This window comes from Scyliorhinus torazame, chromosome 3 (genome assembly GCF_047496885.1).
Source record: "Scyliorhinus torazame isolate Kashiwa2021f chromosome 3, sScyTor2.1, whole genome shotgun sequence".
Taxonomy (NCBI): Eukaryota; Metazoa; Chordata; class Chondrichthyes; order Carcharhiniformes; family Scyliorhinidae; genus Scyliorhinus; species Scyliorhinus torazame.
The window spans coordinates 45,942,255-45,959,211 of NC_092709.1; the positions used below are offsets into that span (position 1 = coordinate 45,942,255).

Here is a 16,957-nt window from a genome sequence, read left to right on the forward strand (position 1 = left end):
AGTGTCTGCGTTGGTTTCCTCCGGGTGCTCCGGTTTCCTCCCAGTCCAAAGGTATGCAGGTTAGGTGGATTAGCCATGATAAATTGCCCTTAGTGTCGCCAAAAAACGTCAGCTGAGGTTACTGGGTTCCAGGGATAGGGTGAAGGCGTGGGCTTATGTAAGGTGCTCTTTCCAAGAGCCGGTGCAGACTCGATGGGCCGAATGGCCTCCTTCTGCACTGTAAATTTTATGATCTATGGTGGCAGTGTGCCCGGATCATTCTTTTAAAGGTCTGGTGGTACCAGCTGAGGACTTCAGCCACTTTCTCATCAGCGCCTCATTCTTCATGTTGCAGCATTGAAGGATTGCCTCTGCCTCAGCTTCAGTTTCGACAATTTGAGATAATGTTTTACAAACAAGAAAGACCCACTTACTACCTCCTTAGGTCCTCTGGACCCAGTTTCAGGTAAGCAGACAATAGGATCATCTGTCAATAGCAAAACTTCTGTCTCCTCTGATAGTTTGCCTGGCCAGAGACCGGATTACCATACAGTCAGGGAAAATGCTAGAGGGAAAGTGAGAGCGACTGCCCTTGACATCAAGGCAGCATTTGACCGAGTATTGCATCATGGAGCCCTGGTAAAACTGGAGCCAATGTGAATCGGGGGAAAACCCTCCGTTACTTGGAGTCATGCCAGGCACAAAGGAAGATGGTTGTGATGGTTGGAGGTCAATCATCTCAGCTCCAGGATATCACTACAGGAGTTATCAGGGTAGTGTCCTACGCCCAATCATCTTCAGCTGCTTTATCAATGACCTCCTTTCTATCATAAGTTCAGAAATGGGGATGTTAGCAGATGACTGCACAATGTTCAGCACTATTCACGACTCCTCAGATAACGAAGCAGTCCATGTCCAAATGCAGCAAGACCTGGATAAGGCTTGGGCTAACAAGTGGTAAGTTACATTTGTGCCATACAAGTGCCAGACAATGACCAACTCCTACAAGAGAGGATCTAACCATCTCCTTATGACATTCAATGGCATTACTGAACTGGTTTAGCCATATTAATACTGTGACTACCAGAGCAGGCAAAAGGCTAGGAATTCTACGGCTATTAACTCACCTCCTGACCCCAAGCCAAAGGCTGTCCACAATCTTCAAGACACAAGTCAGGAGTGTAATGGAATACTCTCTCCTTGCTTGATGAGTGCAGCTCCAACAATACTCAAGATGCTCAACACCATCCAGGACAAAGCAGCTTGCTTTATTGCAACCCTTTCCACAAACATTCAATCCCTCCACCGCTGACGAACAAGTGTGTACCATCTACAAGGTACACTGCAGGAACTAGCCCAAGGTTCCTTAGGCAGAACCTACCAAACCCATGACCGCTACCATCTAGAAAGACAAGAACAGCAGATACCTATGATCCCCAGTTCCCCTCCAAGTCATTCACCACCATGACCTGGGAATATATCACCGTTTCTTCACTGTCGCTGGGTCAAAATCCTAACAGCACTGTGAGTATATGTACACCTCAGGGACTGCAGCTGTTCAAGAAGGCAACTCACCAGCAACTTCTGAAAGGCAACTAGGAATGCGCAATAAATGCTGGCCTAACCAGTGACACCCACATCCTGTAACTGTTTTTAAAAAAAGTTCTTAAGGGCTATAGTTCTGAAATTATCCAGTCTTTCTTGGTTATGTTTGCAGAAATTGTTCTGCACTGTACCAGTTTGTGTTTTGAAAGTTTGTTGCGTTATCTGTAAAAATGATAAAACTCTAATAAAAATATATTTAAAAAGCAAACTCAGAAATTCTTGTTTTAAAAAAAATAAATCTAGAGCACCCAGTTCTACTTTTCCCAATTAAGGGGCAACTTATTTTGGCCAATCCACCTACCCTGCACATCTTTGGGTCGTGGGGGGGCGAGACCCACACCGACACGGGGAGAATGTGCAAACTCCACATGGACAGTGACCCCGGGTCCTCGGCGCCGTGCGGCACCAGTGCTAACTACTGCCTCACCCTTCAGAAATTCTAGTTGCTGACAACTTAATCAGTTTTCACGCTGATCTTAGACGGGTGCTTACACTGCAAATTCCGACTTTGGAAACTTTTGCATCTATCAACAGTTCCAATGTAAATTTATGCGACTGTCTTATCTTAGCAATTTATTTTAATAATTGTCAAACTAACATCGGAATTTCTGATGTGTGCACCATAGGAATTGGAGCACAAAGACCCCTCTCAGGCCAATACAAAATCTCTTATGGTTTACACAAACTACAGCACAGTCCACTTCCATATAATTCTTTGATCAGCTGAGTATATGATTCAGTTGATTGATGAACACATGAGCGGTCATAGATACATTTTTTTCTTCCCCAAATCTTTAGGTTTATAATTTTGCACGATTTGAATATTTTCCATTTTGGTCAGGTATAAACAAAACCTTCAAATATATTTTTTGCAGTTTCAGTTCATGTTTCTTTTCCAAATTGTATAAATGAAAACCAAATAATATCAGAACTATAATAATGCAGTTAACTTTATGAATGAGCTTGTAATTCCTGTCAAAGACGACCAAATAGATACTTACTGGATAATTAAAGGTTCACCTTGGAACAGAAACGGTTTCTTCAGCAGAGCTGAAATTGCATGGTGTTTTGCTTTTGACTTCAGCACCAAACCTTTGTCACCAGACACTGTGTTTTCCACTAATTCCTCTACTGCCCATTTTCCTACAAAAGGCAAACAAAATGACAGGCTAGAAGATAATAAATTAAAACATACTTCATATTTAAATCAGCTTTAAATGTAGCATCAAATGTTCTGATGTTGTGACATAATATGTATGGAGTACATGGGTGGCTTGAATTTAAATCATGTTCAGCTAAAGAAGGGCCATGTGAATAAAGAATACATTGAACATGAATTCTCTTTACATAATATGAATTCTTTTTAAAGGGAAAATTGATTAAATGCAAATTCAGAGGTATGAGTGCTCAGACAGGAAAGATGCACCTTCAAGGGATGTGCTGAACAGAGGAAAGCTGCAGCCATACTGGCACATGATTTGCTTGAAGTTCTCTGCTGTAGCCAAGGCACATGAAATCAGAATTTACCTGTCAATTTTCCATCTTTTCCTGTTCTACGCTTTCGGAGGGGGCACAGCTATGGCCAGTAACCTAGCCAAGAACATAAGAAATAGGGAGATAGACCATAGTGCCCCTCAAACCTGCTTCATTATTTAATAAGATACAAAATGGTTGTTCTTCCACCTCAACTCTACTTTCCCACCGATTCCCAAATCCCTTGGATCATCTCAGCCTTGAATATACTCTGCAACTGAACATATACAGCCCTTGGCGGGGAGTGAATTCCAGAATTCTTTCATCTCAGCCCAAAATGGCTGACCAGGTCTCCTATATCTAAAAAAGTTCCATTAAGGGAAAACAGCCTCTTAACATTTCAAGCCCCTTCAGAATCAAATATATTTCCTGGATTGCCTCTCATTCTTTTAAACCCGAGGGTATAGGCCCAATTTAAATCAATCTCTCCTTGCAGTACAAGCCCCACACACCAGAAGTGAACTTTCATTGCTCCCCCGCCAAGGCAACTATATCTTTCCTTTGACCAAAACAACACACAATACCTCAGGTGTGCTATCACCAAAGCCCTGCATCAGAGCTCAGTGATCTCTCATAAACTTTTTTTTAAAAACTTGTCCTGCCAACAGGGCAATTTTATTTTCCAACATTGTACTCCATTTGCCAGATCTTTGCCCAATCACCCAACCAATCTGTATTTTCTCTGTAGTTTCCTCATGCCCCTCTCCTCTCTACCATTCTTTGAGTCACCAGCAAATTTCGCAACCATCCCTTCAATCTAGTGCGATTCATCCAAGTGTCCTGCTATAACTTCTTTAAAAATAGCTTCCAACATTTTCCCTATGACATATTAAGTTAGGTAGCCTGTAGCTTCCCACTTTTTGTCTACCTCCCGTTTTGAAATATGGAGTTATATTTATTGGGTGGAATTTTCCCCCAAAATGGCAAGTGTCAGATTCTGACTGAAAACTGGCAGTGCCAAGTTAGCATTCCCAGGGCACTGCCCCATCATGTCCTTCACCACCCGGGAGCTAAACTGGCCTCCGTGCCCCCGGTGTGATAATCTCGACTCCTGGAGAACAGTAGTGATTCCCGCCTGCGTGATGCCAGGCCGGCTGGGGCCCGTTACGTTATTTAGGCATATTTAAATTTATTCAAATGGATGGTAATCAGACTCATGACCCCAGTGTGTGTGAATATGGTTTACTCACCTGTGGGGGTAGGGAAGGTCTCATTCTGAAATTTCTCCAGCGCAAATCCAGTTAGGGCCCTCTCGCAAGAGTTAGCAGCCATAATGGGATTTGAAATGAAAATCGCTTATTGTCACAAGTAGGCTTCAAATGAAGTTACTGTGAAAAGCCCCTAGTCGCCACATTCCGGCGCCTGTTCGGGGAGGCTGTTACGGGAATCAAACCGTGCTGCTGGCCTGCCTTGGTCTGCTTTCAAAGCCAGCGATTTAGCCCTGTGCTAAACAGCCCCTATTTTTGCATCTGCCACAAACGGGCCTGGAAGATCATGGCCACTAACTTCCAATCATGCAGGCCTTTCCCTGAATCTAGAGAGCTTTGAAAAATTAAAACCAATGCATCAACTATTTCACGAATCACTGATTTTAAGACCCTAGGATGAAGTCCATCAGGACCAGGCACTTACTCAGTACCATTTCTCTGGTGATTGTAATTTTCCTCAATTCCTCCCTTTTCCATTTCCTGATTTATAGCTGCTTCTGGGCTGTTACTTGTATCCTCTATAAGTGAAGACTGATGCAAAATACCAGTTCAATTCACTCTGCCGTTTCTTTGTTTCCATCAATTCCCCAGCCTCACTTTCTGGTGTCAAAAGTCCGTCAATATACAATATAAACTCTCTGAACGAACAATGTACTTCATTTAAAAACTACGTTTTATTCTTTTAATATTATTAACTGCAGTTTCAGATACTCAAAACCACCACTGTTCGTCAAAACCACATGGATGATCAAAACAAAAGCAATTTTACATTTAATTTTTAATAGTAATCTTCATTTATACCATAAAACAATTATAAAGTTAAAAATAGATAATATATGAAGACTGTTCCCTCCATAATATGAACAGGTGTAAGCTATAGGGAGAATCAAGTCTATTCCATCATTTAATAGGATTATAGCTAAACTTTCCCATCATAATTGCTCACATCTATTAACCTCAGTCTTAAGCATACTCCCCATTAACTGAACATCTAGTCCCAGATAGAGAATTTCAAAGATACACAAGGCTCCTTGTGAAGCGGTTTCTCCTTATACCAGCCCTAATTGGCCAAATTCTTATCCAGAAGCCAAGATCCCACATTCTCTTCAATCAGGGAAAATAGCCTCTCAATATCTACCCTGCCAAACCCTCCAAGAGCTTTAGACATTCCACAAAAAACACTGAGCAGTGTACGGTTTGTGGAACAAATTAAGTCTCAAGGTTAAATAAAGAAAAATTGTAGCCTGGTCATGAGATCAGATGTTTTAAGATAGATAGAAAATACTTTTAGATACTAGAGTACTACGCAGCAACATGTGTATTTTTATTTGGAAATTATTGTATTCCTTTGTTTTAGGTTTCATAGAATTTACAGTGCAGAAGGAGGCCATTCGGCCCATCGAGTCTGCACCGGCTCTTGTAAAAAGCACCCTACCCAAGGTCAACATCTCCACCCTATCCCCATAACCCAGTAACCCCACCCAACACTAAGGGCAATTTTGGACACCAAGGGCAATTTATCATGGCCAATCCACCTAACCTGCACATCTTTGGACTGTGGGAGGAAACCGGAACACCCGGAGGAAACCCACGCACACACGGGGAGGATGTGCAGACTCCGCACAGACAGTGACCCAAGCCGGAATCGAACCTGGGACCCTGGAGCTGTGAAGCAATTGTGCTATCCACAATGCTACCGTGCTGCCCATGGGCTGGAAAAAGCCAAGAGACAGGTCTCCAAATATTCGTTAATTATGCCAGCCAGTATCTGTTCATTATAAACTGTTTTCTCTTCTATTCCCAGGTCTTCATATCTTCCAAGAGAGCCAGAGAACTTAAGCATTTCATATTTAGAATTCTCTACCCAAAGGGTAGAGGCTCAATCAGTGAGTATGTTGAAGACAAGAGACGCATCGATTTCTTGTTATTAAATACATAAGAGAAATGGGATAGTATGGGAAAATGGTGTGGAGGTAGATTGATCAGCCATGAACTAGTTGAATGGAAGAGCAGGCTCCAGAGGCCAAGTAATCTACTTCTGTTCTTATTTCCTACGTTCCAATTCTGAGACACTAAAACAGCTGGTTCTACTCCTGTTCTCATTTTCTATGGTCCTGTTCTAAGACACTAAAACAGCTGGTACTACAAGAGATTTGGATTTTTTCACAACCACCAGATGGCTCAAAACAATTTAGAGCCAATGAAGTACAACTGAAGTATAGTCACTGTTGTAATACAGGACACATGGCAGCCAGTACATGCACAGCAAATTTCCAGAAACAGCAATATGATAATCACCAGTAAACCTGTTTTTATGACACTGATTGAGGGATAGGACAACACGAAAATCTCCTGCTCTACTTCAAAATAGTACCCAGATCTTTTACATCCATCCAAGCAGGTAGATGTGGTCTCAGGTTTCCGAGGTCTCATCTGAAACACTGCACAGTTGATACTGCAGCACTACCTCAGTGTGACACTGGAGTGACAGCCTTAAGAGTTTTGTGTTCAAGCCCTGGAGTGGTACTGGAACCCAAAATCTTGTGACCGTAGAGGCAAGAGTGCTACCAACTAAGCAAAGGCTGACAGGTTATTTTCATTATCAATTTAAAATGCAATCTTTAAAAAAAACATCGTGCAAGTGCCACTTACTAACCTCAGCATCACTATAGATACTTTTAATGCTCGGAGAACACCTTGGGCGGGATTCTCCACTCCCACGCCGAAGTGGCCGCGCCGTCGTGAACGCCGTCCAGGTTCACGACGGCGCGGAACGGCCCCGGTCCCGACCGATTCAGGCCCTGACAATGGGCCAGTATCGGGGCCACGTCATCTACATGCGGCAGGCCTTGTCGCCCGCGTAAACGCGGCGCCGCATAGATGACCGCGCATGCGTGGTTGCCGTCCTCTCCAAGTCCACCCCGCAAGAAGATGGGGGACAGATCTTGCGGGGCCGCGGAAGGAAGGAGGTCCTCCTTCAGAGAGGACGGCCCGACGATCGGTGGGCACCGATCGCGGGCCACCCCACATTCCAGGTGAAGCCCGGTGCAGTAGCCTGAAATCCTTGCTCATCTGCGACAACATTTTCTTTGGTGTAGCTAATGATAAGCTTCAGGAAAAGTTGTTGCGGGGGAAGATTTGGTACTGGAACAAGCAATAAAGATTTGCCAGGCGAGCGAGTTTGCTGCACAGCAAATCAGTACACTCTACTCAAAATATTAGGAATATATGTCTGAAGATTTCAAAGAAGATGCAGAAAGCAATGGCATGAAAGGCGAGACAGATGAAGACTACTCTGAACTGCTTGTAGATCTTTTTCGCAGGAGCAAAGATGGGCTCAATGAAAAGGCTCAAGAAGCACTACTCCGGTGGTTTTGACGGAATGACGAGGTGGTCACGGGTGATGCCCAGACCGTGCTGGACACGGAGAAGATGGCGCACTCAAAACTGAAATCGAAGCTGCTAATACCACGGAGGACCACCCACTGACCCAAGTTTGAAACAGAAGATATTGTCCCAACATTAAAGAAGCTTGCTCCAGAGGGACTTGGTGACTCGTTCCAGCCCTTTGAAACAATTCTTGTAGTCGACTCCCAGATCATCGGGAACACGGAGGATGAATGGAAAGACATCGATGATGAATACAATGTTAGGAACTCTGATGTGGAAGAGATTGACAACTCAAGAGTGAAACAGCAGAGGAACTGATGACAATCTCACTATGCAGCTCAACGGATCACTCATACATTCTTGAACTAGACCATGATGACCCAACGCCTGGATCATCACGACCAGAGGGCATCGTAATCTCTAGTGAAGAAGAGTAATTGAGTGATGCTCCAGCGAGCCAAGAAGAGGGCGACACCCGTTGCCGTAGTGCTAGCCTCCACCAAGGCACAAGAAAGCAAGGCACTTCAACATCCCGTGAGGCCGCAGAAGTGGGCATGGTCACAAAACCTGGTGATGACGCATCGGCCCCTCAGGATCCACCTGAAACTCCGCAGACCTCAGAGCACAGGGTGAAGACCAGCACCGAACTAGAGGCTGCCAAGCCTAAACACAAACACAAAAGACTTGACTTTGTCAAGCCATTGTCAGAACAAGAAGAAGAAAGAGGGGAAGACTGGGAGAGCTAGCTCAATCCACTGACAAAGGTAAAAAAGGAGAAGATGAGGTCATGACTGGCCAACCAGAACCAAAAAGAAGCAGCAAACAGTGTTGTGGCAAGAAGAGGAAAAGAAAGAAGCTGGTCTTGTAAGCCTGGCAATCATGAATGCATGCCTTCCAAAGGCACAGAGCAAAGAGGAGACAAAGTAAGAGGCCGGCAGTAAGAGGCCAGTCTTTGAAAGGGGTGGCAAAAGTCCAAATGATCACATAGATGATCCCGTGAGGGATGCACAATGACCTGTTCGAACGAGACGGACACTGGCCAGGCATATCATATTTATGGACACCCTAGTTAAACATATTCACACTGTTAGACACATCTTGAATGTATAAAGTTAAAATAGCAATGGCGGTTGTAGGAGGAAGGGGGATGTGGCAAAATGCCTGTACGCAATATCACAGATGGCTGGTGGTACAACCTCCAACCAGCAAGTAGCACTACAGACACACCTTGCGGTCTCAAGACAGTGATCAATATAATGGGGGCACATCTGGTCACAGGCAGGTGGTTATAAGATGTACAAGTGGACAGTCGGTCGTGCCTAGGGTAGTTCCAGAGGAGTACAAAGAAACTCCATGATAACTTGCTCTGAGTCAGATCACTATCTTACCATACGAGATTCAATAAAGATCCTGGACAAGACTCCAGTCGTTTGGTACATTGCTTACTAGACATCAAACACCGAACACAACAGAGAGTTGCTACCATTTTCTAGGTGCTGGCAAGCAAGACACGAGAACTGTGAAGATGGATTGTTCTCTTCCAAATAAGAGACGGCCAGAGACACAAATAGATAGTGTACCTACTGGACAGGGTCTCACAGCAGAATCTGCTGGAGAGAGATGCTCAGGAGAGTCCAGGGCAGGACAGAGCAGTGCCAGTATTGACCCTTGCAAACTCCAGGGTCTTGGTTAACAGCCTAGAAAGAAGAAATTTAACTCTGGAACAAAGCAATATATAAAAGATGATTTCTTGAGGTATGGTTTTGTCAATTGTGCCAATGCAAATCAGGATGCAGAGCCCATGTCTGGTATATGCAGGCAAGTGCTGGCAAATGAGATATGTTTCCGATTTTGAAAGAGAAGTGGTTGGTGCGAACTTCCTTTTGAGGTTGAGACCCCTGAATCAGTTATTAACTTCAGCTGACTCCAAATTAAAAGTCTATTGATGTGCCTGACCTGTGATACCACATTAAAAATATGCCAAAAACCCCCATGAAGCTGTCAGCTGGAATAGTATATCTCAGAAGTATCCAGTGCGGAGTAAAACTAGCATTTTGTTGCTATTGCCCTTCATGACAACCTACATGAGAGGTTGGATTTTCCATTTCACAAAGATGAAGATGGCACAAATATGCATTACCCTTTCTGCCTTTGAATCTGATTCAAGGGAGATCGTTGAGGGTCAAGCAGCCCCCCCTTTTGCATTAAAGATAAGCGTGGCGTTTGTCGAGAAGATCGGTCGTAGTGGGTCATGGAGGTCATCCAGTTTGTAAAAGTGGGTCTCGAGAAAAGAAGTTTGAAAAACACTGTACTATACAATAGTCCCAGTTACAATGCACTGACCAATGCTTCCATCACTCCAAGTAATCAATGTAAGATAGGATTAGTTCAAATATTAGGCCTGAATTATACACGGTTCTCTCCTTGACAACTTAAGGAAAAATTTGTCCAGCAGTTAATGTAGTTAGCTCTTGGCTCCCAATTTTGGATGAGCCAAGCTCTGTTCAAGCCATGTTCCAATAGTTTCAACAATTAGTAGTAAACAATTTAAAGTGACAGGACATAGAATTTCATGACTACTCATAATAACAGCTACATGAATTGATAAAATATGATTACTCATAATAAGTTACATGAATTGATAAAATAAAAACTACAGTTTAAATAATTCTTACCATCATATTTTGCAATATCTTCATCCGCTTCATCTTTCTTGGTCTTGGACAAAACCCATCTTTTAAAGAGAAAGGGAAAAACATTTAGTATAATTTGGACCATGACGATGTCTTATTCAATGCTAATATCACGGAACAACCTTAGCCAAAATAACGATAAAAATGTCTTTAAATTAATTACATCTTGCTCAGTAATCCTGCAGCAAAAATGATCTCCTTACCCATCTAAATTTCCACGATCAAATGCATCAGCAAAATATACCTCTTTAATGGGCACTGGTGTCTTGTATGTTACCTGCAAGTTTAGGCAAATTTCAGTAACTTGTATATAATAAACAAAATCTTTATTTATAGGGACAAAAAATTGTTTATATTAGAAATATGCTTTCCTTAAAGGTCAAGTTTGATCATTGCATTTTCTAATTTCTAATCATAACAATTCAGAAAGTAATATGTTTTTAAAAATAGTTCATTTCATGTTTAATTCACCAGAAAGTGGACTTAAAAAGCTGGATCCAGATTATGCATTTACTGCCTGAATCTTAACACTCATCCTAAATAGAACTAATGACTGACATTTGTATGCTATAAACATAAACATTGGTTTCATTGTGAAAGAGATGTCAGACAGAGGATTTGAATAAGTGGCAAAAGGTTCAAACAGATTTTTAACCTTTTGAGATGATGGAAGCTAGCCCAGACTGATGGGATGCAAAACCTTTCTTTCTACCAGCTGAAAAAAATCCCGTACGAGTCTGGCCACCATTAATTCAGGTTGCAATAGACTTACCACTGCACTAAATGTATTGACGCACGGAGATCATTAAAGATACGAAAAACTGAAACTTAACAGTTGAGGATTTTATCGGAGGCTTACTGTTGGGCCATTCTGCATTTTACCAAGCAATGCCCAACTTGCTCCAAGCTAAAGCATGCTCAATAGGGAAATACCCTCATTCCTCTGCACAGTCAACCATCCTCATGATAAATGCAAGAATGAAAATATAAAACTGTTTAATTCACCAGAGTTTCCGCTAGCCCAATATTCTCAGATTTCTTTCATCCAAGTTGTCTGGATATTAGGAAGGGCAGAAATTTTGAATTCAAAAACAGGGCTTAATTTTAATAACTGCAACTCCACCAAATATATTCTTCATTCTCCTCTCCCTTAAATACAAGCAGTATTAAAATATCACATTCAGTGAAGTATTCAAAGTAAACCTTCACCTGAACCATAGATTTACTATCCTTGGTAGTTTGACTGCCAGTGTTGGTTTCTTTCATCTCCAAGGCATCCACATCTGCTTCATCATCATCATCTTCAGCCCAGACTATTGCTATTATGAGCAAAAGTCCAAGAAAAAACGGTTCCCATTTCAGCCTCATATTGGTTGCTTACCTGTGTGAAAGATACAGGACTAAATCACCATCACATACATATGTTTGCTTAGAGAATTGCACCAATTTATTCCCTCTTCTCCAGAAAGCACCAAGTCCTTTATAGATCCCTCTCTTATTCAAGTTTGAGTAGCAGAGTAGGCTATTCAACTATAAAGGGAGTGTGGGGAAAATTGAGAATTGAACACGATTTGCTCTACACCCAACTATCAATACCGAAGATTAAATAATCCAATGCAGACCAGGGTTGAATTTAGGACCTTCCTGGGCAGTCTGTATAGCTAGCTGGAATTACTTTACTATTGTACCAATGCTGAAATGGAACAGGTCCAAAAGGAAATGTGTAGTCTAATGAAACACTCCAAGCAAAAAAGTTTTTTAAAAATCAGTACGCAAACTAGATAACATAGCAAGCATGCAGCTGTGTTATCCCTGATCAGTCTGGTAAGGCAACAGTTTTACAACTCAACAGAGGACAGAGTCAATTATAGCACAGGTTAAAAGAGGCATTGCAATACAGTTCTTATTTTAATACTGCATTTTCCACCATAGCTTGATAAATTATATAAAAAGGTTTTGAATAATATGCTAACCTGCCACTCCAAGAGCAGTGGAACATTTACTTTTCAGTCTTTCTCCTCCCTCCCCCAAACATCTGAGTTGCCAAAATCAGCTATAATGTTATGAAGCACAATTTTTCAGAAAGGATTCTCAGGTTATGCTACATTTTCAATATTACAAATAAGCAAGAATACAAGAATGGCGTAACAAGGTTTTAAACTATTTTACAGTATTGGATGCTATGAAAAAAGTGTCACCAAGTTAAAAAATAACATGCATCAACTACAAATCATAATGCAAGACGGCAATTGGGAAGATACAGACAGGGAAGGCAGCGTGGCCGGATGGATTTGCGGTGGAATTGTACAAGAAATTGAAGGATAAGCTGCTGGCATTGCTAGTGGAAATGTCCGTGGACGCGATGGGGGGTCTATCTCGTTGTTGCTAAAGAAGGACAAGGACCCGGTGAATGTGGGTTTATATAGGCCCATATCTCTACGGAATGTGGACGCCAAGATATTGGCACGGTGCTGGTGTCAAGGTTGGAGGTGTGCCTTCCGAGGATCAGGCAGGGTTTGTTATGGGCCAGACAGTGGTCATCGAATGCGTGGCAGGCAGGTGCTGAACATGGTGTTTTCTCCGGCAGAGGGGAATTGGAGGTGGCATTAGATGCTGAGAAGGCGCTTGATCAGGTGAGTTGGAGTTATCTGATTGTAGTGTTAAGATCAGTTTGGGATTGGGCCTAAGTTTGTGGCATGGGTGAAGTTGATGTACAAGGAGCTGATGGCGAGAATGCACATGAATGATATGAATTCAGGGTATTTTTCATTGCACCGGGTAATGAAGCAGGCATGCCCCATGTCCCCCATTCCCTTTATGTTGGCAATTGAGCCCTCGGCCATTGCGCTGAGGAGCTCGGAGTTGTGGAAGGGGATGGGGGGTGCATGGAGCATAGGGTGTCCTTGCACACAGATGATTTGCTGTTATACATTTTGGAGCCAGGCTCCTCAGTGGTGGACATAATGGGTTTGTTTCAAAGGTGATTTGGGATGTTTTCGCGGTATAAGCTGAATTTGTGGAAGAGGGTATTTTGTGGTTTCTTCTCCAGGGTCGAGAGTTGGGATAGGGGAGTTGCCATTCTGCGTGGCAGCGTCTCATTTTAGGTATCGAGAGGCGAATGTGGCTCCTGACTGGAGAGGTCTTCGGAAGTTACATTTCTCTAGTTTGGTTGGGAGGACGAACATCGATTTGTTGAGGTGGGATAATTTTCCTCTTTCATTGGCAGGCCGCGTACGCGTGCAGGCGGTGTGTTTATTTTTATTGTAAAATGTTGAAAATTTGGAATACAAATACTATAAACAAAATGTAATGAAGGTTTACCCATACATCCTACATGCTAGAATACAATACATTCTCCCCAAACGAAGAGTGCAGAAGAGTATGGATTGTCAGGAACATCTGCAAGTAAATTATGCAGTGGCCGGATGCCATAAGTCCCAAAGGACGTGCTGTTCAGGCGATTTGGCCTCCAAAGAGTGATGCAAAGCACCTATTCAGTTCCTCTGCCCCATTTCTTTGTCCCCTATTACTACTTCTCCAGTGGTCCAATGTCCATTCTTGCCTCTCCCTTAACTTTTATATAATCGAAAAAAAACTCTTGCAATCTTCTTTTATATTAATAGCTAGTTTACACTCGCATTTCATCTTCTCCCCCTTATTGCTTTTTTAGTTGTCCTCTTGTTTGCTTATAAAGGCACCCCAATCCTCTGGCTTGCTGAAAAAGGCATCCCAATCCTCTGGCTTGCCACTAATCCGCACCCATTCTAAGCTTTTTTCCTTTGGGCGTGATTCTCCAGAAAGATTTCTACGGTGTAGTGAGTGGGAACTGCTAAGAGCTTCCCGGCACTTGGCTCAGTGTGGCCGGCAGCACAACATAATATTAATTGGTTCACTTAACGAAGCCCCACAGGCTTCACGTAGCAAAAAAAGCTTGCCAGCCGTTTTGTCGGGACTGTGCTCGCCAGCCCCCCGCCAACAAGGTCAAGCAGCACTTATCAGCTCTTGCACAGCCAACCCCATTGAGCTCCCAGCCATGGCACCGAGATGGCAGACCCCAAGATTTGGTGACGCAGATCTGGAGAGGCTCCTAGATGTGCTATGGGCCTGTTCCCCTGAAGGTCCCAGAAGGTGAGCCACAGGGCAGCCAGTGCCGCCTGGGATGAAGTGCAGCGGCCGTCGACTCTGGAAGCGTGACCAGGATGACGCCCTCCAGTGCCACAAGAGGTTAAATGACCTACACCGGGCCGGACTTGTCAGTTCACCCACCCTCCCTTCACTCACCCCTCCCTTCACCGGACACCCCCTAACCCTCCCTTCACCGGCACCCGCCAACCCTCCCTTCACCGGTACTCCCCTTCGAGTAATGGGCCCTGGAGGTGTCGGGGTGGCAGAGGACCAAGTGGGCACCAACGCAAGGCACAGGTCGGTGCACGCCACAGAGGTGAAGATCCACCGTCTCCACTCGGAGGACCTGTCAAGCAGGAGTTGTTAATGTCATACGGATTGAATCATCCCCCCCCCCCCCCCCCCCCCCCCCCCCCCCACTGACCACATGCACACTGTCCAGCAGGACCTCCAGCCGACAGTGCTGGCCCACCCGGGGTTGTCCCCCACCCTGCCTCCCATGAGAACACTTCAGAGAGCTCAGAGGATGGAACCATCGATGCGTCACAGCGGTCATCCCCACCCTCCACCAGTGCAGAGGCATGCACCTTGGTGGGTAACGAGAGTGGTCAGGCTCCTGGGGCACATTCTGGTGAGCACCTCAGTTGCTCATATACATCAAGTGGAGGCAGTCATGCCCACGTGAGACTACAGTCAAAGGTCTGCTGGGTCCCAGTCGGATGCAAGCCTCTGGACCAGGTTTACCCGGAGCGGATGCAGACTTTAGGGTGTGACCGGGACATTCAGAGGAGACATCAGTGATACTCCAGCAGGTCCATAGCCGATTGGAGGAGTTCCAGAGGCTGCGGGCGCAGGCGATGTCGTCAGTAATACATGGCACCGATGCCAACACTGCTAGGATGGATTAGCATCAGGCAAAGATTTAAAACAAAAAAAAATTTAGAGTATCCAATTCATTTTTTTCCAATTAAGGGGCAATTTAGCGTGGCCAATCCACTTAGCTTGCACATCTTTTGGGTTATGGGGGCGAAACCCACGCAAACACGGGGAGAATGTACAAACTCCACACGGACAGTGACCCAGAGCCGGGATCGAACCTGGGACCTCGGCGCCATGAAGCTGCAGTGCTAACCCACTGCGCCACCGTGCTGCCCCACATCAGGCAAACTTTGATGAGGTACTGCGGAACATGTCCCGATCTCAGGTGGGAATGGCCAAAGCGCTGCAAAGCTTGTCCCAGTTGTAGGTGGGCATTGCCATGATACTGCAGAGTGTATCCAGTCACTGAGGAACATTGCCTCGGGGCCGACATGGTGCAGACATTGGGGAGCGCGAGGGCCAGCCAGGGCTTAAGTTAGTTGCCCCTCCGTTCCGAGGTGAACTCCAGGGCCTTATACTGGGTGGAGGGGGAGATGGTGGACAACCTGGAGCCATCCTATGGAGTGGCAACAGTAGCCACTAGCTCTCCTGAGTTCCACTCCTCTGATGAGGCTGTGTCATGAAGTCAGCTCCTGGAACAGGGTGGCGTGGCTGTGCATGTGCCACTAAGTGCGCTGGGGTCCCCCAGCCACACAGGATGCTCACCAGGGGCATTGTGGTCAGCAGCTGGCTGCCTCCACTCTGATGTACATCCTGGGGACACACCTAGACACAGCGGTAGAGCAAGGAAGGGCCAAGCACATTGAGGATCACCGAGAGGGCATTGGGGGGAGTAGGGTGTGTGAGGAGGGGGGAGTAGAAAAGTGTGAGATAGCACCATCGGAAGAGTGGGGCAGTGGTATACACTTGTACGGGACACATTAAAAAAAACTGGACAGAGCGCGAGCGACAGAGAGACAGAGCGCGCGCGCGACAGAGAGACAGAGCGCGCGCGCGACAGAGAGACAGAGCGCGCGCGCGACAGAGAGACAGAGCGCGCGAGCGCGCGACAGAGAGACAGAGCGCGCGCGCGCGCGACAGAGAGACAGAGCGCGGCGCGCGCGACAGAGAGACAGAGCGCGCGCGCGCGCGACAGAGAGACAGAGCGCGCGCCTAGCCGACAGAGAGACAGAGCGCGCGCGCGAGCGACAGAGAGACAGAGCGCGCGCGCGCGCGACAGAGAGACAGAGCGCGCGCGCGCGCGACAGAGAGACAGAGCGCGCGCGCGCGCGACAGAGAGACAGAGCGCGCGGCGCGCGACAGAGAGACAGAGCGCGCGCGCGCGCGACAGAGAGACAGAGCGCGCGCGCGCGCGACAGAGAGACAGAGCGCGCGCGCGCGACAGAGAGACAGAGCGCGCGCGCCGCGCGCGACAGAGAGACAGAGCGCGCGCAGCGCGCGACAGAGAGACCGAGCGCGCGCGGCGCGCGACAGAGAGACAGAGCGCGAGCGACAGAGAGACAGAGCGCGCGCGCGCTGCGACAGAGAGACAGAGCGCGCGCGACA

General features: G+C 45.6%; 1 protein-coding gene across 3 annotated transcripts in view; it reads right to left on the reverse strand.

The window, feature by feature from the left end:
* Positions 1–16,957, reverse strand: part of LOC140408432 (calnexin-like) — a 108,458-nt gene that overhangs the window by 75,591 nt on the left and 15,910 nt on the right. For all 3 annotated transcript variants that reach the window (XM_072495613.1, XM_072495612.1, XM_072495611.1), the window contains 4 exons: positions 11,618–11,789; positions 10,612–10,685; positions 10,391–10,449; positions 2,586–2,727 (listed from right to left, as the gene is read on the reverse strand). In XM_072495613.1, the coding sequence (XP_072351714.1) occupies positions 2,586–2,727; positions 10,391–10,449; positions 10,612–10,685; positions 11,618–11,776 (434 nt within the window). In that variant the 5' untranslated portion in view covers positions 11,777–11,789. The remainder of the gene's footprint in view (positions 1–2,585; positions 2,728–10,390; positions 10,450–10,611; positions 10,686–11,617; positions 11,790–16,957) is intronic.